The sequence below is a fragment of the Micrasema longulum genome, unplaced genomic scaffold (assembly GCF_059751315.1).
Source record: "Micrasema longulum isolate JH-2025_06_02 unplaced genomic scaffold, ASM5975131v1 h1tg001794l, whole genome shotgun sequence".
NCBI lineage: Eukaryota > Metazoa > Arthropoda > Insecta > Trichoptera > Brachycentridae > Micrasema > Micrasema longulum.
The window spans coordinates 126,623-151,806 of NW_028278968.1; the positions used below are offsets into that span (position 1 = coordinate 126,623).

Consider the following 25,184-nt stretch of genomic DNA (forward strand, 5'->3'; position numbering starts at 1 on the left):
TCGATTCCCAATATGGTTGACACGAAATATTTATTTTAAAAAGTTGTTGTTACACTAGAATATTTCATAGTCCCTGGACTGGTACCTGAAGCGTAAAACTGATCATCTTACTTTCATGTAACAAAAAAGATCAAGATACACTGCAATCGGTGTACCAATGCAGTACGGAAAGGGAATGATTATGATGATATGTGCATTTCAAGGTTTAGTGAAAATTCCTATATTTTCATGATTTTCTTACAAAATCAAAAAAAAATTCGTCATTTTTAATAGTCCAAACCACGTTTGCACTCATTTTCAGACAAAAAATGCACACTACTACACAAGAAAAACGTTCCAAAACTGTGTGAACTGAATTATTATGACGGCTGTCTTGCGAGTGACGACATTGCTCTTTGATGTTCTGCTCACAATCAACACTATTTAAAACACCTGCAGGATATAGTTTAAGCAGACAATGTTTTAATAACGTCATCCACCGCTACAGGATGATGACACCCCTCTTTTGGGAAACCATAGTCTATGAAAATACATATTTATTAATTTATAAAATGTTTTGTTTATTAGGCTTTTGCATTGATAAGTACATCATGGTATTTATTTATTTATTTACGGAACTTGTAGATTAATACAATTTATAGGGTATTAATATTACAACGTAAGAACACTTAAAAACATTAAAGGCAAAATTAGCAGTAAGCAATGACATCCCTGTAAATGCCTAGACTCCCATATTCCCTTCTCAAAAATGTTTTCCCTCTCTGTTGCAACAAATTTAAATACGAACAACTCCTTAGTGAGAAAATCCAGCCAGTCTGCAAGCATTTGGACATACTCAAAACATTGTTGAATCAACTACCTGGTAAAAGAAGTATAAAAAATTGGAAAATTGTTTTCAGGCGTTGCCTAGTAGGTGAATTGGTTCAGCCGGATAAATCTCACCCACTTGATAAAGGTTTCAGCTCTTTTACTTCACAAAAGTCAACATATAGAAGAGTTGAGGAAATGTGGATGTTCCAACATAGGCAGAATGGTGAATGTTACACATTGTGTAAAGTGGCCACTTAAACCATCCAATGACATGTCATAGGCCCTGTAAATGCCTAAACTCCCATATTCCCTTCTCAAAGATGTTTTCACTCACTGTTGCAACAAATTTAAATAATCTAAATTCGTTCAATACATTAATTTATAATTTTTAAGCAATACGTCAGCATATTTATCACATGGGCTTGTCTTCGGAGAGGAACAGCCATTGATATATTAATACATAATAATACGTACGTATTAATATGCCATGGGAACAGTGAATTGTAATATGTTGTATTTTTAAAGATGTAATCAATTTTATTTGGGTGAAATTGTGTACTGTAATTATAAATATTAAAACATAATGTTAGATCGTTAAAGAACATAATTTCAGAATATTTTTTTGTTAAAATTTAATAATTACCGGCTGGTTTTGTATCCGCCATGGCCGTAAACAAATGACATTCGTTATCCACAGTCCATTCGAATTCTTCACTCGGAGGGTCACCTTCTTGCTTCTCAAATGGAGGCATTTTCACGAAAACCAATATCTATTTAACAATAATATAATGGTTTGAATATCGGAGAAAACTTTTAATCGTTTACCGCGAACGCCGACAAAAAAAGTTCTTTGAGAGTGAACTCAGTACACGATTATGAAATAAATAAAGCCTCAAATGTTTGTAAAAACTATTCAACCTTAACTAAAAGTGTCTATAGACAATTTTTATTAATAAATGGATAGTCAATAATAGAATTTTGCAACAATAACACGCCAATCAACACGCCTAGCACGATTTCCACTGCTGTCAAAAGTGTTATTTGTAATTTGTATAAATGTTGCCAGTTAAAAAGTGCTTACAGTGTAAAAAAAATATATGCGGTGCGTGAATACGGCAAGTACTTGAATATGATTAAAACAAAAAATATCATAGTAATAATTCTCTAAACCGCTAAATACCGCTAAACAACGATATTTTGTTGTAGTTAATCCGGGCAATAAAATTCTAACCAGATTGTTGCTGACGTCATAATCCCCTGAAAGGTAAATACATTTAGGAACTTCTTGTTACACTTTCCTGTCAGTGGTATAGAACATTTAAAAAAATCCAATTAATTATTGCATAATTGATTTGGTTTCGCTAGTTACTGTTTTTTAAAGAAATGGAACTATTAATTTAAAACCACCTTAAGAAGTAGTGTATACCGCTCATGCTACCACAACAACAGCCATTACAAAAAAACATATTTACAAATAAAAACCAAAATAACGATAAGACCGATTATAGTTTTTTTTCCATCATTTTGAACGCAATGTCAAAAAATAACTGGTTAGGGGCTCTACTCAGTACTAAAGTGATAAATTATTTTTTAAATTGAGCATAATTATTTTTTCATGAAATGATTTCAACAATATTTCTTAATGTTTGTTGACATACTGTCCTATTCATTATTTATTTATTTAACAATTATTGTAGTCTGCATTACTTTACGGGCTGTATAATCCATGACGTAATGCAGACTGTAAATATAAGTTAGAAGTTAATTAATAGAAAGCATCATCATCATTCCCTTTCTGCGCCTAATGGTGCATTGGGCAATGCATTGGTACACCAATCTCAGCGTATCTTGATCATTTTTTTTACATGAAGGTGAGATGATCAGTCTTACGCTTCAGGTACCAGTGCTGGGACTATGAAATATTCTGGTGTAAAAACACCCTTTAAACAACAATAATTTTTATCATTTTATTATTTTAAACAAATAATTAATATTATTTTAAACAAAAATATTTTTTTGTTACATCTTTTACTTAATTTTTTAATATGTTTTTTTTCTATTTCTACTCGGTATTTTGCTATGTTTTTTTTAAAATATGCTTTTTGCTATACACAAATAATCAATTATTTTACTATGACTTTAAATATGTTTCTTACTATGTATTCTGTTTTTATTTCGCATTTTACTGAGTTTCAAAATATTTTTATAGACACATTATACTATGTTTTTACTACATTTTTACTATGTTTTTACTACATTTTTACTATTTTTTTCCTACATTTTTACCATGTTTTTACTCCATTTTTAACTTTGTTTTTCACTTTGTCCTGTATCTTTATAACTGTTTCTATATATTGATTATTGTTTTTTAAATTATTTTGACTGTCTTAGAACGGGGTAAATAACCTTAGTTAGGCAGTCAAAGCAACTTTGTATAAATTATAATTTTGTGTATGTAAAATAATGATAATAATTAAATAAATAATAAATCAACCATGTCAGGAATCGAACCCAAAACCTCTTGCATGGTAGGCAAACGCGCTGACCATTACACCACAAGCAGCTTAACTACCGATATGTACAGAAAAATATATTATCCGCAGAAGCCATATTCAGCCACCGCATCTGAGGACATAAGTCTCCTTGGCGGTGCCCAGATACGCGGAAAAATTGCTCTATGCCAAACTTGACGTTGGAAATGGCGATGACAAAGACTATCGACAATTTACTGTTTTTTTAAAGAAATATTTACCGATGAGAAACTTCAGCCTACGAGAAATTGGGCACGGTAAATGTTTTCTTGCGCGCGGTATAAATTGGAGCATTAAATTGTACGGCAAAGTTTCCTGAAAATGTACGAAAAATATATATATATGTATTTCAATAAAAACTAAATAATTTGAACGACGTCACTGGTTCATATGAATCAACCAATGATAAGAGAGTTATGGAAGAATTCCGGTTTGCTTCCCGTCAATGGACCAATGAGCAGAACTGATCGAGAATAAGCTGAAGAGAACTGTTGACGTCACACGTGGAGTTATTTCAGAAATACAACACAAAACAATACAAAACCTAAAAAAATCATAGCGCTGAGAATACGAAATATAAAATTTGAAAAAAATTTTTTTTTGCTTAGTTTAATAGTCTATCGGCCTCGTGATGTCGTGGTCAGCACGTTTGCCTACCAAGCAAGAGGTTTCGGGTTCGATTCCCGACATGGTTAAAGGGGCTAAAGTTCCTCATTCCATTCATATTTGTATTTTTATTTAAATTTTACCTCATATTTTTTTAATGTATTGTTATTACCAAAATAAATATATCTATAAATTATTTTGAAGATAAAATATTTTTCAATTTTGAGGTAAAATTTAATGTTACCTAAAAATCAATTTTATTTTTGTCTCTCATTGAATACATTTTTGTTATTTTCTTAAGTTAACCTTTCTATTATTTTATTTCTTTGTTACTTAATGTACATTTTTAGCTCTTAATTTAAATAGGTAATTTAAATAATTTTTTTCTGTGCATATAAATTGAAATTTTTGATTTACTTTGTTTAATTTTTTATATTGTTTTAATTACATTTATGAGCACACAGTATTTATATTTGTTTGTAATATATTCAAATAAATGGCTGTTCTTTAATTTTAACTGTATTATTTTTCTTTATTTTCCTACTCTAAAAAAAAGATTTTTAACCATTTTATTTGGTATTGTTGAGTTTTTTCTTTTCTATCTTCTGAACAATATGTTTTATTTTTCAAACCCTCAAAAACAAAATAGTATAATATGTTCATTATTTTATATGTATACAGTATTATGTCTGTACTCTTTTATTCGACTCTTGATTAAAACTAATGTCTGAGCACCCGATGACAAACTATTATTTAATAGTTTATCGGGACAAAATATGTTTTAATACTTTGTTTTATTTTTATAATGTATTACTATTGTAATAATGTGTGTATTTTATTGAATAAATACTAAAAAAAATTAAAAAAGGTTTTTCGAATATAATTGGTAATATTACGTGATATTTATAATTTGCTCTCAAAATTTGTGTGACTTAGAAATATTCAAAGATTACCTTTAATTTAATTATTTGTTCATCATCATCACTCCCTTTCCGCACCTAATGGTGCATATGGCACTGCATTAGTACACCAGGCAACATAATACATATATTAAAAGATACATGCTACTTAGTAATTAATGCTTATTTCGTGCAAAAATCATAATGATATTATGTTTGTGAAACTACTCATAATTAGGTATTATTTTTCCGTTACCTAAGTCCACTTTCCGATTAATTATTAGAGAATAAATTAAATTTTACAACATCCTGTGTGTTTTAAAGCTAACTAAAAATGTTTCATAAGAAATCAGACGTAATAAATAATATTTTTAATTGATAGGCTGTAATAAATGTAAGCATGGATACTTTTAATAAAGTTTTACATTTAAATGATTTTATTTATGTAAACAAAGGTACTCGTATTACAAAAATATAATAACTTATCCTTTTTTGTAAAATGTACCTTTGTTAGAAAAACTTTGGTAATAATACCTTAGTTTAATAAACTAAGCCAAAAAGGATACGTTATCATTTTGTTGTAATACGAGTATGTGTACATTTGTAAAACACTCATTTAGGGACATGCAGATAACAATATTTATTTACAGACGTATTTATATTTTAAACTATAATATTATTTACACAAGCAGAATATAAATTATGATACACTACAAATTAAAATAGTATGAAAAAGATTAAAAAAATTACAAAATAAACATAAAAAATAAAGGTAAATCTCTTTTTTAAAACAGCTATTTTCTGTAATTTAACTTTATTTTATAAAGGTAAATATTTGTATTTGTTACAAATGTAATATTTATTTTTTAAAACATAAATACTGTTTACCATTGTTTACTTTTCTCGATGTTTTTGTTATTTTTTTAATATTATGCTATTTTCTATTGTATTTTTTTTCACTGGTTTTGTTGTGATTATGTAAAAGGTTCATGGAACCGTAAATAAATAAAATAATAACATAAGGAAATGAATTCTAAATTATCTATAAGTACATAAAATAATAATTTTTGAAAAAAAAAAGAAGTTTGAAGTAACATGTATGTAACATACATAACATTCATATATACATATTTATGTTCCTTTTTTTTTCGCGATAATAAATGCTTGCTTGTTTATTAATTTAAATTAAATTTGACTTTCTTGCTTACCGTAACACTATATTAACTGTGTTTGCTTTACAGAATTTATTTCATAAGCTTATATCTTTGCATTTTTTTGTTTATATGCTTACTGTTTTTTATTGCATACCTTTGTTATTATTCTTTTTTTTTTTACTTTGTAAAACTTTTTATTATATCCTTTCTAACTAATTTTACATATTTTTTCTGTATATTCTGTGTTTATTATTTAGTATGTTGGCATGGATTTTTTTTGTAAAAGCCTTTTGGGCGTTAATGAACAAAAAAAAAACTGAATGAGTATGAGATAAAATGTTTAAAAAATACATAACTACAAGAATGAAAAAGTTTTTAAAATTAACAAAATATATGTACCTAATACAAGCTAAATAAGAATAAAATGCGTATTAAAAATACATATACATAATATAAATATTTAATACTGGAAAAGGTATTAAAAATTACATCTACCTGCTAAAAACGATAAAATATTAAAAATTAAGTGTTCAAAGTTTTTGACAAGTCCATCTTCAAATATTTGTTAGATTTGGTGTCTTGATCATGGCATGTCTTCCTCGGTCTTCCGCTATTTCTGCATGCATCAACATTCGCGTCGTAAATCTTTTTAGCCGTTCTTTCGCTGTCCATTCGCATTACATATCCAAACCAGCGCAGAGCTCTCTTCTTGATTGTGTCGGTAATGCTTATCTCAGCCTTACATAATGTACGGATCTCGACATTTGTGCATCTATTGTAAATAGTTTTACCACACATTCGCCTGAGAGATCGCATTTCGACAGCATTCAGCCTACTTTCATCCCTGTTTTTCCAAATCCATACTTCGCTCCCTTGCATTAGGGTCGGGACCAGGACAGAACATAATAATAATAATAATAATTATGGATTACTTATATAGCGCCATTTCCGTAACATAATACCTAAAGGGCGCTTTACAAAGTGATTCTATAAATATATAAAATTAATTTTAACTTTTCAATTTAAGAAAAATAATATACTTTGTCACCACAGGCTAAAAATTTATTCAAATGATTTAGAGAACAAGTGGGTTTTAAGTTTCATTTCACAAACATCACTTCACTCTCACAGTTTCGGACTTCTGCTGGGAGAGCATTCCATGCCGTAGGGCCTGCGACCGCAAATGCACGTTCGCCGAATTTAGTGCGCTGTTTGCGTAGAGGTATAATAACTTTTCCTTTCGACGTAGATGTAGCTGATCTAAGCGAAAGACGTCTGTCAGCTAGTTCATCTGGAATGCAGAGTTCCCTTAGATATTCTGGAGCAGAGTTGTGCAGTGACTTATACATAAGCCAACAGAGTTTGTATTCGACCCTCTGTGGAAAACGTAGCCAGTGCAATTCCCAAAGTAGTGTAGTGATATGACTGAACTTAGAGATTCCAAAAATAATGTACGGATCTCGACATTTGTGCATCTATCGTAGGTACATAGTTTTACGAGACATTCGCCTGAGAGTTCGCATTTCAACAGCATCGGCCTATTGAACGGCTGATTTTGCCTCTTGCGGCAAATATTTGCCAGGGTTGATTTAAGTGCACCATTCACTCTGTTCCCGGCACTCACCCTCCTTTCTTTCTCAGTAATTTTATCCCTAGTAAACGTTCTTCCCAAATACACAAATTCGTCTACCTGTTAATAATATAACCCCGTTCACAGTGATTTTACATTTAGTCGTACTTTCGTTTCTTTCGAAAACCATCCCTTCTGATTTATCTCCTTTGTAAGCCCATCATAAATATTCACACAGCTAATGCTGAGACCTCTTGGACCTACCAATATAATTAATTTATTTTATATATTACAACGGAGATGAAGAACATTTAAGGGAAGGTAATATAAAAGTCTAGGCATCTACAGTTTGTTCCCCGAATTAAAAATTACTTCGGAGAGCGAACATTGAATTGCGTTGTTCCAAGATTGTTCAATGATCTCCCACAAACCATCATTGACATGAAAGATCTTTAAATAAAAAAAAGAACTAAAGAAATATCTTCTAGATACTTTATAGTGCATGTTTATAAATAAATTTGTAAAATATAAATAAAATAATTATAATACAAACCTGTCATAAAAAAAATGTGTCCCACCGAAAAGTCTTTGGACTTAGTGGGTAACAAATTCTTGTATGTATTTTTTAAATTATAAAATAAACGCCGCTCTGCAGCACTGAAACATAAATGTTCTTCATCTCTGTTGTAATATGTTAATTTAAACAGCTCCCCAGGGAGTTGAATCCAGTCCTTTTCTACAAAAATTTGGACAAACTCAAAATATTTTTGGTAATTTATTTAAGTTTGCGAAACTCAATCGTAAATAAAAACTATTCGTAGTTAATTCGATTTTTATTGCCATGCTAAATAATTAGTATGCTGTAAACAAAGTTAACAGCCTGGTTTATTATCTCGTGGCAAAAAAAAACTGCATTCCTGCGTTGTTCAATCTAATTTATGGCGTTTATTTCCAAAATGTCACGAGATTAAATGGTAAAGTAAATCGCCCTGACCTTTATTGCCACAGAACGCGTTGGTGTTCTTCTATTATCAATTTAAAGCATTGATAAGAAGAATGATATCAAAGGCATTAAAAATAAAACGGGCAAAATAAAACATTTTAGTAATCTATCCTGTGGTTTCGTTCAAATAACATTCGTTCCAGAGTTGCAGAGTCCAGGGCCGGTATTCTAATGAGAAATTACAATGTATCATCAATCCTTCTTCTCATTAAATTCAAGGTACCTGGACGAAAAACTCGTCAAGTACCTCAGTTTACTTGCAACTTGCAACAATTCGTGAACAGTATACTCATATGATGCTCTTCTGAATCGACGACTCCATGTACTTGGGAATAACTTTTCTGACGTTGCTGATATTTTTAACATTAAGTAAAGTTTAAATAAATCAACTCTATTTAATCATTTCAAAGATGGCAAACGACAATTTACATTTGTTAGATTATAGTACTTTCGATGTTTTCTTTTGTATGGGTACTATCGTGAACCATACTTACGTGTACACTTACAAACATTTTTTAACAAACCATCACGCCATTTCCGTAGGCAGAGAGGATAGAACGCTACGTTACTGTATCTTTGCATACAGATTTCGATTCATTTACATTCATACAGATTTCGATTCATCTACATTCATACATCTTATTTATTTATTTGACACTTTATATAAATATACAATTATATACATATAAGGGTGGGCATATTGCATTACATGGACATATTGAATCTTACAATTTTATACAAAAATTAAAAACAAAGATTAACAAAAAAAAATACACTATACTCTGAAGAGAGGAGAGACATCTTCTCATACACGCGCGCCGATTATTCTGACTTTTAACATGTCCATCTTTAAGTATTTGTTGGATTTGGTCATGCCATGTCTCTCTCGGTCTTCCTCTATTACTGCATCCATCAACATTCGCACGGTAAATATTTTAGCCGTCCTTTCGCTGTACATTCGCTCTACATGTCCAAATCAGCTCAAAGCTCCCTTCTTGATTTTGTCGAAAATGCTTATCTCAGCCTTAAATAATGTTTTTAATTGTTTAGTTTTACCAGGATTTTATTGCTCTTTGTACTTGATTAACTTACAATTTAAACCACTTAAAAAAATATCTTTTTAAAATTAAAAATTTTATATGCACACACTGCACATTGCACACAGCATGTTCTTTATGTAAAACTTCCGGCTTGTAGTATTTATATAACATAATACTTTTTTATTTTTCACATTATATTGAAGTGTTTATATTCTATTAAATACGTATTTTTGTAATACGTAAAAGCACTTCGTGTCGTGTATATTAAAAATAATTTAATAAATATTAAATATACACGGCACGCATAATAAATAAATAAACTTTATTTACAAAGTAAAATTGAGATTTCTGTATGCAAAATATAATTTGTTTATATTTTTTTCCTAAACATGTTCAATTACAGGTTACCGACGAAGATACTTTGAATTTTCATTAAAATGTACTCATTTTCGTGCATAAATATCATTGTTACTTCATACCGTCTCGATATGTACCGACGAAAATAGCGTTCATAATCGTGGCCCTGGGCCCGTATAGCAATGGAAAGTTATCTTCAATTTCATCTACAAAGTAAAATTAAGTTTTCTTCATTAAAATTAGAACGTGCATATAATATTTTTCTAGACATGTTCAATTGCCCGTTAACGATTGAAGATAGTTTGAATTTTTATACAAATATACACAATTTCGTACATAAATATCGATTTTACTTTAAGGACAGTCGAAGATAACTCTGTTAACTTCCGATTGTGTTCGTAATTGGCCTCCTGAGCCCCGATTACAATAAAGTTATATTCTACCGTCAATTAAGTAAAATCTAATTTTCTCAAAAACAAAATGAATATAAATACTTACAAGTTTTACCAAAAAAAAAGTATGTACATAAATATGATACATTTACGTTTCATTTATATATTTGAAGATGTAGCCACTCCACTGGCCCATGGGCACTTTCTGGAGTGCCAGTGCATTATTTATTTTATACATAAGAGTACTTTACATCAATTATAGTTATAGTATAAAAAAAATAGATCAGAAAACTAATTTAAAAATATGTACATGAAATGAAATAAGAAAAGAATAAATATAAATTATACTCTGATATATTAGACGTATTCCTCAGCTTCCTTTCCACTTTCTAGTCCTTTTAGTTTTCCATTTATTGATTAGAGTTTTAAAAGCATTGAAATTAATTTTTCTCACCAGTATCTATTACCGGTAATTTGAGGTATCTTTAATGGTTACCTGTAACCGAATATGTTTTACAGCATATTTTACATTAATATTCAATTGTTTAAACAGAAAATTCTACTTTACTTTATATACAAAATCTTTCCCATTATAATCGAGGTCGCGGTCTAAGTAGAAGGATAAACATTGAAGTTTTTTCAGGCGTTTTGTAGCCTAAATAGTCGGTAAAATAATTCCGGGACCTCAAGCATGGTAGGCGAACGTGCCAACCACTGCATTGCGAGGCAGACTTATCTCCGATCAATATCCTTTTTAAAAATTTTACCTGCAAGGCAGATGGACGCCATCTATAGTCCTTAAAATATAGCTTGATTAAAATGACTGCTGTCAAACTAATGTCACTAGTGATGAGAAATTATTGATCACTGATCATGTACCGATCAAATGGATTATTCATTTAAGTTTTTTCATGCAAACATGAGACTCTATTTCCGAAAATTGATATAAAAACGCAAAAAGCCTATTATAGTGTGTTTAAGACAATTATTTACTAAAAATTAAGACGTAAAATACTTTTTTTCATGAACAACAACAAATTAATTATTTTTTATTCGATTTATTTACGTTGATCCATTTGTCTCATCTCTAACATTTTTACAAAATGACGTATCCTTGTAAGAACGTCGTTAATAATTGGATTTATTTTAGGTTTTTTTAGTTTTAAAACTGATTTCATATTGTTTGAGTGTGTCAAATGCTTGCAGACTGGCTGGATTTTCTCCCTAGAGAGTTGTTCATATTTAAATTTATTTCAACAGAGAGGGAAAACGTTTTTGAGAAGGGAATATAGACTTCCATATTCCCTTCTCAAAAACGTTTTCCTTCTCTGTTGAAATAAATTTAAACTGATTTCATATGATTATGTTCATTTATATGTCAAGCATTTTATTTATTTATTTATTAACATACACGGCACGCAGTGCCTTTTACATTGTATTAAAAAAATAAATTAACACGCTAGATACGAATGATTTTTCGTGTGTCAATATAAACTTACTCCTTAGACGTTACTACAAAGTTATGTCTTCACTTTTGCTGACAACTGTCATTCTAATCAAGCTATATTTTAAGGACTATAGTAGAAAACATTCGTCCCAAACTCTGTTTATGTTTTACACCTAAAACTGTAGGTATTTTTCACCAGCCCAGACAAGGACACGTGTGTAATTTAAAAATGCTCAGATATTATATCGTCCTAGAATTAAATCGTGACCTTCCACACGTGATTATATGACCACGCGTTGTGTCCCGGTCCCGAGTTTTCACGTGGTTTTCCAGCTGTATAAAAAAGTGCATTTTATTGAGATCTAGCGATTTTTATTATTACTTTTTCGCTGCTGGTAAACCACGTGAAAACACGGGACCGGGACACAACGGATGGTTTTTATAATCGCGTGTTTACACGGCTTCGGGATACAAAGCACAATAAAGGAGTGAGGCCCTGTAAATATGCGAGCATTGCAATGCGCAATGTGGCTCTCCATAAAGGTCAATGTTGGCAAAACCATCATGCAAAACTTACTTGATTAATTATTTCATTTAAATCTGAGAAGCTTCAATTGATTTGACCTAGTATTTTCATAATTATGACACTTTTAAGAACCCTTCACAAAGCATAAAATTTCACAAAAATGGGCCGGGCACAGGGTAAATTCTATGTGTATTCAGCCGGTTCTCAAAGTGTTAAATTTAAAGGTAAAATAAAAATAGTATTGACTAATTTGGTACCGTAGGCATTCGTGGTACCATCTTAAATTTATTCTAATTAATAATTCGACTGTTAATTTTGTGTTAAGGTCATCTAAACAGAATTAATTAAGTTAATGAACGTATAATCACAATAATATAAACATTTAATGAGGTGGTAGTGTGCGCGTTTCTATGTAGGTATTAAATCAGTATAATGTATAAAGCAATAAGCAATAATACTATTTTGAAATGTTTCACATAAGATTAAGTAGCCGATACGTATTAAAACATAACATGAAAACGGATAACATCTCTGCGCTGTTATTCCGAACGCTCTCGCGGCCTTAGAAAACACTTTTGTAGCGCGTATTTAGGATGTCATATAAAACATTTTTTTCATACATTTTCAAGAAATTTAAACGTACAATTTATTGCTCAAACTGTTACCGTGCGTTATAAAACATGTTTATACCCAATTTCCCGTAGGGCTGAACTTCCTCATTATTATTTCGAAGTTCTTTGTTATTACACGTGTATATCAAAAAAATATATATTTATATTTAAAAAAAAATTGTTTGAGAAACAGAGTATTCAAAAAATAAATGATAATTACATAGCAATGAAATACATATATTAGCAGTAAAACTAGTGAACAAAAAATCCCACAAAGGCATGGCCTGTTCGTGGGTAGGTTTACAAGAAATGTTTATGGATTTTTGCTCCTATAATAAATAGACAGGTAGAATAGTTTTGTGTAATATAAGAAAGATAAAAGATAATATTCTGTATATGTTTACCCCCCGCCCCCCCTCCAATGCTTCAAATAAATGTCTTTTTTTGCCGTTTTCTGACATTTCACGGTAAAAAAAATCGATTATTTGCATGAATCGAATGCTTATATTTCGATTATTCCCATCATTACTAAAAAGCACAATATATAATGACAACATTAACCAGACAAGACATAACATGACTTAAGGGTTTAAGGACTAAAGGGTTTTTAAAATTATAAATAAATGAAAAAAAAAATCAAGTCCCCGAATAAAAATCTCTAAAAAATACATTTAAATATCTTTCTTCCTTAAAATTTTCTATTCTCTTTTTTTACTAAATGTTATTGAATATTTGTATGTGTAACCACTTACCGACTTTTCTATGTCTGCCGGTTTCGAGACGTGCCCGTCTCTTCGTCAGGACACCAATTAAACCAACATGCAAAACCCACTATACACCTTCATCATAGTTGTTGCACAAAAATATAAAACCAACACGACATGCATTTTAATAAGCACGTGCACTGATTAGGACAAACATGCACTGATTAAATTATGGAAATATTATCTTGTTTGAGAATTAATGAAAAAAGTCTCTCTCATTTTTTATTCACTCTGGAACAGTTTTGGAAGTGTCCGTTTGTTTTAGACTGTGTGAAAAGTATAATCCTCGTGATTTGCAAAGTTGATTTGAAAATCTCGGCAAACAAACGATTTTGTATTCTGGATTAAAAAATGACAAGAATCACTGCTTAGTATTCCGATCACAACTTAAGCCGACAAAACGCGGTCAAACTTCAAAAGAAATCATTATATGGATACCTTCCGCCTGTGTGTGTATTTTACCAAATAAACATGTTTTTTTTAGCAGGCAAGCGTCTACGTCTGCTAAAATCATGTTCATGTTAGCTTTATTTTTTTTATTAATAAATAGTAAACAGATTATACCGTTATCTACAACACTGTTGATAGACACGAGACTAGACTAGAGAAGCCCTTAAGAAGATAATTCTGATTGTAATATTCAATTTCTAACAATATCTTTACCGAAGGCATAATTGAATGTAATAACGGAAATATTCTGAATCAAGTAGAAGAATTTTCGTATCTGGGAAGTATAGTTACTAGGGGTGGTATGACTGAGAAAGATATTGAGAGGAGGGTGAGTGCCGGGAACGGGGTAAACGGTTCACTGAAATCTGCTTTGGTAAACAAATATTTGTCGCAGGAGGCAAAACTAGCAGTTCACAATGAAGTACGGAATTGGAAAAATAATTATGAAAGTAGGTTGAATGCTGTCAAAATGCGATCTCTCAGGCGAATGCGCGATAAAACAATGTATGAAAGGTGCACAAATGTCGAGATCCGTACACAGCGTTATCGACAATATCAAGAAAGGGGCGCTGGAATAGACAGCGAAATAACGGCTCTACGATGTGAATGTTGATGGATGCAGAAAACGAGGAAGACCGATAAAGACATGGCATAATAAAATTCAAGAAATATTGAAGATGGACATGTCGAGAGTAGGAATAATCGACATGCGTGCATGAGAAGATATATGAATGCAGATGAAGCGAGGTATAATAATAATAATAATAAAGAATAATAATAGTAAAGACAGAGTGATAATAATAATAATAATTGTCTGATTTATATAGCGCCATTTTGGTGAAAAATCACCGTAAGGGCTCTTTACGATTGCATAACTATAACTTACATTCTAACTAAGCTAAACTGACATATTATATTTTCTGATTTAAAATAAATTGAGGGTATGATAAACTAAAGAAGTGAGATTTTAGTTGGGATCTGAACCGACTAGAACTGTCGATGATTCGTAAGTTTGAAGGCAATTGGTTCCAGGCAGAGGGGCTGGCAACGGCAAAAGCACGATCTCCAAATCTAGTGTTTGGGAGCGCCGGATTTCGACAAGTTTTCCTCTGCCTCAATCAAATGCTGACCTAAGAGTAGATTTTCTTTGACATGTATTTTCCCTAATACAAAGGTCCGATAGGTATTTTGGAGCCATTTCATAAAGGGATTTGAATACTGTCCAGTGAAGCTTGCATTTTATTCTCACTAGGCTTTTTAACCAGTGAAAATATCGAAGATGTTGTAGATGTGAGAATATATTTTTAATCCCGTAATAAGCCTTGCTGCTGCATTGAAAACAGGTTGAAGTATATTAGTTTGGTATTTTGGGAGATTTACGTATATTACAGTAATCTAGACGCAAAACGACATAAGCGATCAACGATAAACGATCTATCCTATCTGCCTATCCTTACGGATAACCACCAGTAATAAACGGCACCATGGTTTGCTGTTTTTGTTCTTTTAGATATTTTACTCAAGAATACAGAAGTTTGTAGTTTTTTTTTTTTTTTTTTAATCTTTGAAATTCGTAAGAAAAAAAATGTGTTTAAATTACATTAAACTCAAAACTGTCAAATTCAAACTTACGGCTGTGTACTTCTAGGAGTGCGATTTTTACTCGGATCCATCGGTTTTTGCATTTCTAGACTAAACTGATTTCGTCAGGTACACAAGAAAATTAAACTATATGTTTTGCTAACAGCCACGTAAATAAAACGATTTTAATTCGGGTAATAAGCGCTATCTAGACAAATTGTTGATGACACGTACTATAAAAAATACAAAAGACAAAATCAACATTTGCATTGTTTAAGTTGACACAGGTGTAGAGTATTGTAGTGTTGCGGTTTTAAATTTTTAAGCGATGAAAGCATATTGGCAAATTCTGAGTAATAAATAAATGCAATGGCTGACAACACGGTTCAGAAAACTGGTAAAATTTGTCATAACTTTTAGACTACCATAATAACAATAATTATTATTATTATGGATAACTTATATAGCGCCATTTTCGTAATATAATACCTCAAGGGCGCTTTACAAAGTGATTATATAAAGATGTAAATTTAATTTTAACTTTTTAATTTAAGAAAAATAATGTACTTTGTCGCCACATGCTAACAATTTAGAGAACAAGTGGGTTTTAAGTTTCTTCCGAAACATCACTTCACTCATACAGTTTCGGACTTCTACTGGAAGAGCATTCCATGCCGTAGGGCCTGCGACCGCAAATGCGCGTTCGCCAAATTTAGTGCGCTGTTTGCGTAGAGGTATAATAACTTTTCCTTTCGACGTTGATGTAGCTGATCTAATTATGATACTAATCTCAACGCTCCACTCTATCTTCGAGATTTTTTTATGGCTTACTTCTCATTTCATATTCATAGTCATCATTATCATTCCCTTTCCGCGCCTAGTGGTGCATAGAGCACTGCATTGGTATACCAATTGTTATAACAATCGCAGAGTATCTTGATCATTTTTTGTTACATGAAGGTAAGATGATTAGTCTTACGCTTCAGGTACCAGTCCAGGGACTATGAAACATTCTAGTGTGAAAACACCTTTTTAAATAAACATTTCAAATCAACCATGTTGGGAATCGAATCCGAGACCTCTTGCGTGGTAGGCTAACGTGCTGACCATTTCACCACGAGGCCGACACATTCATAAAGCACCTTCTTTAATGAGGGAGTTTAGCGTTTTTTTTTTATTATTAGTAACTTTGCTGCACAATTTAATGCTCTAATTTTTACCGCGCGCATGAAAACATTTTTTGTATCCAATTTCCCCTAGGTCTGGAGTTCCTCATTCACATCCATAATTCCTCCTTCTTTTCAAACTCATATCTATAATGTCCAAACGGCTCAGCCGTGAAATCATCTTCCATATACTACCAAAGATGTTTTTACAGCAACTTCATTTAAATTGAAATTGACTCTATATTTATGTATAATTAACTAAATGGCTTAATTGATTCCGAACCGTCGGCTGTTTTTTGAAGCCGTCGTTTTTTTCCCTGGCTATCTATATCTAAAAGGTATTGGGAAAGGGAGGGAATTTCGGCTGTGGACCTTTAAAGGAATTAGCATTCGTCCGCATTTGGTTACTGAAGAGAAAACCACATGAAGCCAGACGATTGAAAGACATCAGTAGACCTTCCGTTTCACTCGAAGGGATCACGGCATTCTGTGTCCTGTTATCATTTATTGTCCTTATGTGATAAGTCATTATGACTTATCATGGTATCACTTGTCATGGTAGTGTTTATAAAACTGTTTCATAATATTTCGAGTTTTCTGTGAAATTCATTTACATTCTTAACATTTCGAGGTAGGATTATGCAAAAATTGAAATCAACATGGCGATGATTAACCAAAACGTTATTGAAAAAATATGGTACCTGGGGAATCCTAAATACCCCCCGTGCACTCAAAAGGATTGATGTCTTCATATTTGCTCTCATTTTATTCCCTTTTTCCTATTAAAGACTAAGACTTTGACTTATATTAATTTATATATAAACACATATTGCTAATTCTATTTTACATACCTAAGTACTCTAAGTAGCGCATTTGCCAAAGAGCCTGGAGCCTATAGCAACGCATAAAAATTATCCTTCTTCAAGCCATTCTAGGGTGGATAATTCACACAGTTCAAACAGTGGCTACAAATGCTGAGACCGCCATGAGGATATAATCTTCTCTTTCCTTTTTTCCACATTCGCTCTTAAGTAGAGCATGTAGACATCATCATACGTCTCCAGGAGACTAAGACCCTATCGCCAGTCAGCACTCTCACCTTCTCCCACCTCGATCCCGCGTCCATCAAGCGAAAGATCGTCATCGACGGCCTTCCGGGAGGGCGGTTTCCCGCAGGAGTTAAGAAGAAGCAATTTGGGTAAAGACTCTTTGGAATTTGGAAGGCATCCTCGCCAAAACACCCATTGTAGCTGTTTTCTGTGACAACCTGATAATATAAATGATAATGACACGTCTAGTTATATTTCAAATATATTTATTGTTTCAGTTCATACATTTATGTGTGTGTGCGTGGACGGCTCGGAGTGTGCATTTGGTATTTTTATTTATTACCTCCATGGAAAACGCAAATGTTAGCAATTATTCTTTTCTCACTTGAATTTCTTATTTATTTATTTTTTTGTCACATTTAATGTTTATATCTTTTGCATAATTTATGAAAACTTAATTGGTCTTTTCATGTTAAAAATTGTTGTTTTTGATACTTATTATGTATGACTGTATGTTTTCTGAATAAAATAAAAAAACAAAAAAAGTTACATACAGAACATACAAACATATATACAGTACAAGCAGTAGGAAATTAAATAAATACAATATTGTTGGCTACACGGGTTGACAAACAAGATTTTACAGATTGAGTGGCTATGGAGTTATTGTTTAAGATGGGGTTGATTTATGATTCCAGATGGCCGAAACACGCAGTGTTAAGGGACAGCCAAACTGTCTCTTCCTAGAAATATGATCTCTCGCACCGTCTTCAGAAGTTAGCGAAAGGGCCCAACAGCCAGCATTCGAACCTCGCAGAGTAGGTACCAGGGATCAATTACTGGTATCCGCGTAATCAGATTATACGTCTGGCCAAAGTACCCGGTTGAAACCAACAAGGTTCGCGACTAGGTGGCAGGGACCGATCAGTATACCGTGATCTTACGGGGCGAGAGCCAAGGCGTTCCCTAATACCAAAAAGTACCAAACAAGGAAAGCAGACTGATTTAAGCTAGGAGAGCCCTGAGTAGGTGTCTCTATTTATTTACTTATTTTAAAGAAACAAACAGTCGACAATGATATAATAACGTTTTATTAAAAAATACAGTTTAATGACAGACCAGCAAAGTTTCTAAATAAAAATCATTTTTGATCAAAAATTGATCGGGTTGTGGTCCTGTGGCTAGTGTCTCGGACTCACGGACCAAAGGTCTCAGTGGTTCGAATCCCACTCTACCCCAACTTGATTCCATTTTCTAATAGTGAGTTATTTACAACTCGTTGAAAATGGCCCTCAAAATTAAATATTTGGGTAAATCATAAGAACGCAAATATTTCTTTTTTAAAAAAAAAAATACATATTATTAAATTGTGTTACAACAAAAGGATGTGTTTATGTGTATTTGTAAGTGTAGATGTGTGTTTATGTGTATTAGTGTGGGAGTAAGTGTTCAGGAGGGTGCATCATTAAATAGTAAGTGGGATCGTATCGCAGCCAGAAATAATAGGTCTTCATTTATTTTTAAATAAATTGATCAGTGTAATTGTTATAGCATTCTTGGGCAACTCTTTTCTGTCTCAATCGTAGTAATGAAAATGTCCCATGGTCAGAGATGTATCCAGTGCGTTTCCACTTTATATGAGATTTCAGTTTTTCACGAATTATTTTAATAAGAGGTTTTTGTATACCATATTGGATATCTTGTTGTATTACTAAACAATTTAGAGGGTACATAAGGTCATTCACGTAAAAACGATTAGTGGCATTTTCTATGTCTAAAAAATTGAATTCATTTCTCCAGTTGATAGCTGAGAGGTCTTTTTTTATTTCGGTATAATCGGCTCTATCAAATAAATATTTTTTAGTCTTTACCAGAGAGAACCAAGAAAATAGGTTGGCAAAATGGTAGAAGACGGCCCGGAATACTCTGAATTCTGGAACTAGAAATCCGCCTTATAAAGGCCAAAATTAAGGAGGGTGAAATGAAATTTGTTGGTCTTGGGGGGCATGGGGTAAGCGCGAGAGGCTGAGAGATGTCGGAAGGGCATCGCGTTAGAATGCGAGAGTCTGCAAACCTACTGCACATGTTAGAGGAGTCGATGATACGTAGCTATTTTATACGAGGAGGATAGCAATATGCGAAAAAATGTATAGGAATAAAAGCGCGTGCTATAAGTGGTAAATAACACATTTTATTTTTTGGTTGGTTGGAAAAAAATGCCATTTGGTAATACGCCCTATTGCCTGATATTTTATAAATTTGGACGAAAACGCAACAATTACATTAATAATGTCATGTCCAAAGAATGGACACCACCTGACTTCCTTGTGTCAGGTGCACTGCATTATCACGAGGCTCGTTCTCGTGGAAGACCTCCCAAAAGATAAAAGGACAGTTGGGAATCTACCTCACAGGAAGAACAACACATAGGAGGACAGACAACATAGGTCTATAGAATACGAAGAAGATAAAATAATCTGTTTTGACAGACACGTAACAAATATTTACATTTTTGATGCAACAAGCCTATAGTTATAAATATATTTGACATAATCATAATTTTGTTAGGAACATTCGATCAGATTTCCGATCATTTTTTTGTTCGTTTTCTGACCCGTGTGTTACGGCTTACGGCCAACAGCCAGAGAAAAGATTAACCAATCTAATGTTGTCTATTTCGCATCATTCGTTTGTCATTTTGTGTTTTATTGTCGCTGGACTAAACTGCTGTTAGCAGCAAGTTCTGATGTCATGGATGACTGGAAAGTGATGCAAAAGACCTATTGTATTAAATATGTACGGCTCGCTCAGAACTAATCAAAATAATCACTCAATTGTAGATATAATAGATTGATTTAAGCAGTGGTTGCCAAACTTATTATGCATATGGACCCCTTCTTAAAGCGAAAACTTGGTCATGAGTCATGAACCACCAAGTGATATAATTCTACATAACTGCATAATCTATAAAATTACAGTGTAATTTTGATGTCTTGAGTGGTCAGTTTCAAAATAAAATATAAATAAAACATTTAGGTTTTTTCAATTATGTTTATTGAAACTAAAACTTTTCGATGGGTGAACCTAGGCCCCGATAACAATGAGAAGTTAACATTTATCTTCAATTCTATCCACAAAGTAAATGTATGAAAAGCAAAATATGCATTAAATTCAGGTTACCGACGAAGATACTTTAAATTTTCATGCAAATATACTCACTTTTGTACAAAAATATCAGTTTTTATTTATTAACAGTCGAAGATAACTCTGTTTACTTTTCATTATAATCGGGGCCCTAATGGGATATTTTAATTGGTTTAGTTTTTCAGAAACACTTTTTATTTTAACAAATTACAACAGGGATGGAGATCATTTTAGAAAAGTAAATATGGAAGCATTTAATCGACAAAACATTATATGAACGTACATTTAATATTTTTACCTTAGATACCTATTTTACATTTCTATCTAATGTATCAAGATACACGTGTTTAGAGAGTGAGTTCGTTATACAATTTTTACTATGCCTTTCTATAAAAAAATGTTTATAATTGTTTTTAAAAAATTAAAAAAACCTTTTATTACAATAATCGATAATCACAACATGAATGTTAGGATGGAGTGAGTTTCATAATATATTCTTTAGTTACGGTATAAATACTATTGTATTTTCCATACATTTGAATTAAGAACGTAATTTTTTTTAAACATGCGAAGGAATAATGATTTTGAGCTACCCTTGTGTTGCATTTATGCACCCTTAAATCAAAGGGTTTTTTATTTTGAAATGTAAAATATGGATATTTTTCTGTTTACAATCTTATATTACAGATTATTTTTTATAAATTTCTTCTACTGGATATACAGAAAATTTATTGAATGTTTCATTCGTGTATCAAGTAATATTTTCACTCATTTACATTTTTGTTGATATTATATTATATATCTTTAGCTCAATGTTTGTGATTGTAGTATGTCTTCAGGTGTACCGCAGGGTGCTCTCCTTGCTCCTTTGCTATTCAATAATGTTTGGATAATTTATATAGCGCCATTTTTGTGAAAATCGCCTCAAGGGCGCTGTACAATAAATAAATATTCCAACACGTCTTGCAGCTACAGAGCGCATGGACGGACAATCTATTCATCAATGAGCTAATAAATGTTTTTCTTACTTCATCAATTTGGCTGTTCGCTGACGGCACTAAGATTCTCAAGCAGATTGACAACCTTTTTGATTGTTCACTATTACAATCTGATTTACTGTCTTTTAGCACCTGGTGCTCATCCAATAATCTACATCTAAACTTAAGTAAGTGCAAGTTTATGAGAATTTTTCGTCTGGAAAATCCAATCATATACGACTACTCACTGAACGATGAAATATTATCATCTGTGTCCAGTATACGAGATTTGGTTTCTATATTTGACACTAAACTTTCTTTTACAATTCATATTGAATATGTAATCAATAAATCCTTAAAACTACTTGGATTTATTAACAGAAGCACAACTGACTTCAAAAATATCAATACCCTTAAAACTTGCTTCTGTTCCCTAGTTCGCCTACACCTAAAGTATTCCTCTGTTATCTGGTTTCCATATTATATGTTCATATCAAAAATATTGAATCAGTTCAACATCGATTTTAAAGAAAGATAGGCTAGAGGTTGGGCTTATCCAGCAACCAATGTACTAATAATGATTTAGAAACTAGCTTAAATACATCTTCCGTCGAAATAAATACAACCTTCTAGTCCTATTCAAAATTCTCAACTCACTCTTTGATGCGCCTGAACTACCGAGCTCAATAAAATTAAATATCCCATCTAGAAACCTCAGACAAAACTTACTTTTCCATACCGATAACCATAGAACCAACAATGGTTTTTATTCCTCTGTGCCCAGAATTTTTAGGTCTGCCAACAAACATACCAGTTTTGATTTCTTTGATAACAAGTTGTCTTCTTTAATACTATCGCTGAATCAAATTGAATTATAAACACCTCTCTCCCGCTTCCACTCTCACCAAGTCTACTAAATACCATCGTGTCTTTCGACCTTCTTTTATAATAATTTTCTATGTATATATATGTCCTTAAAAATATACCTATTGGGCGTATATATAAATAAATCAATAAATTTTGAGTAACGTTCGTAAGACTCCTTGAGCACTAATTTCCGGTCAGTTTTGTTTCACATGATCGATATGCGTTATTTTCTGAACCGTTCCAATGCCCTATGCACCATCAGTTGAGAATAAAGGTATGATGATGACCTTTTTGTGTGAATGCGAATAAACATTTTATGGTTCATTCGCGGTGTCATGTAACGCTAAGCCGCGACCCAATATTTGTGTACATTCGAGAACCTCGTGTGCAATATTTGTAAGGATTACAGAATATCTAAAACTATGACTGGATAGCCCGTTTCGTCACGAGCGGGGAGGAGGTTGCAAGTCGACGTCACAGCACTGCGCATGGGGGTTTGAATTTGGGTTTATATGGGCACGGCGCGCGTTCAGTTTAGTTGTATTTCCGGACCGAGTTGATTGATTTTAGTTACCATCGACTAATTCTTCACAGGATAGCCATTTTTACTTATGATTTTGATTAATAAATGTTATGTGTAGCGTAATTTTCTTTCTTTCATTTCAAATTTCAATTCTGACAGACAATACAAAAGAATCTCCCAATAACGAGAGTTACGGATTTACGAAATAAAGATCAGACGGGATTATCCTGTAATTATTTGACTAATTTGGTCAAACGAGCGTTTGTGTGCATGGATGTGATATGTGTTATATTTATAATATTTTCTTTGAATGAATAAAAATTTTATTTATATTGCTTACTAACTTATTTCCGATGATTCAGTAACATCAACAGAATCTTACTCACTTATTGGGTAGGTACGCCAAGTTTGTGAAAACTAAAAACACACCTATGTAAACATTACGTAGTACCTAATTTCAAACGACGTTTTACATTTTTTAACGTGTATTAGGATGCATTTTAAGATAAACAATAATTAAAAACTCAGATCTAACTGTAGCTTTATTCTGTAACAAATTCGTTTCGTAAATCCATTCGTATCGTATGAGAGGGAACGAGAGCGAAATACCGTTATAATTGCGTCAGAGTGAGATGGATACAACAAACTTACAAAACGAAATTGTGACAGAATAAGCCTACTGAAAAGACTTCTTTACTCGCTTAAATTTATGGGTTTTGCAGATAGATGAAGGCCTTTATAAAAAAACAAATATTCAGTCAATGTGAAGACAAATGAGCTCTGATTATATATTAAGTGTTTAGCGTTTTTATGCAACTAATAGATAACCGTTTAAACAGATTACCGCCTAAGTGGCTAATTTATTACTAAATTCTCGATACTGACAACAACTGACCTACGGCTATCGCGCAAATATAATTGACGCATCAATCAAGCGAATAGTTAATAATATAGCCGCGCGTTTTTTTTGCCGCCAAAAAAGCGAAAGCCGCCAGAAATAGTCAACTGATGATATGTCAGCAAACGGCAAACGCAATACGGGATAAACGTGCGCGCGCCGATACAATAACGAACAGCTGACGAGCTGACACCGCGTTGCACCTAGCGGACTAATCCGGAACTATCCAGTCGCATCACGTCCGCTCCTGGGGGCGCCGCGTAGATCTGTCAAAACGCGCGGTCTGACGCGTCAATCTGCCGAAAAAACAAATTCGTAATATCCAGTAAATTATACCCACCATAATTAAGTCAAATCCGAAATTTAACGCAGTGTTTATTTCACAAATATACGTATTTATCGGGTTTTCTTCGTGGGTGATGTGCACGCGATTACCGCGGTACTTCAGTGCGCTCGATGGCAGTCCGCTTTCGTTGTAGTTTTTATCGATTTTCCACGTTTTATTGTGTCAAATGCTAGTTTATATCGTGTTTTAAATGCAACCGTGCTGTGATGTTAGCGAATTTAGGATTATGTGTCTGTGCAACTATTTTACTAGTGTAAATCTCTGAAGATGGAGTTCGAGAATGATTTCAGCCTCAAGGAATGGGCTAAGGATAAGCCCTTGAGTATCCTGCAGCTTGATCCGGCTGACAGGGCTGTTCTTCGAATAGCAGGTGAAAAATACATCATTATCTAAAATATTCCCCGCTCGCCTTAATGAAGTATTTACGCACTGATAAAACATATCTTAAAACTGAAATACTTGCGCGAACTTTG

At 32.5% G+C, this 25,184-nt stretch overlaps 1 protein-coding gene across 4 annotated transcripts in view; it reads right to left on the reverse strand.

Annotated features, from left to right (window-relative positions):
* The window catches only part of MrgBP (MRG/MORF4L binding protein), a 29,285-nt gene extending 13,372 nt beyond the window's left edge, over positions 1-15,913 (reverse strand). For 2 of the 4 annotated variants that reach the window (XM_088237869.1, XM_088237870.1), the window contains exon 1: positions 1,454-1,864. In XM_088237869.1, coding sequence (XP_088093995.1) covers positions 1,454-1,562 — 109 coding nt within the window. In that variant the 5' untranslated portion in view covers positions 1,563-1,864. Of the gene's footprint in view, positions 1-1,453; positions 1,865-15,792 lie in introns of those variants that run through there. The other 2 variants (XM_088237872.1, XM_088237871.1) reach the window with 2 other exon arrangements.
* Positions 15,914-25,184: the final 9,271 nt, after the last annotated feature.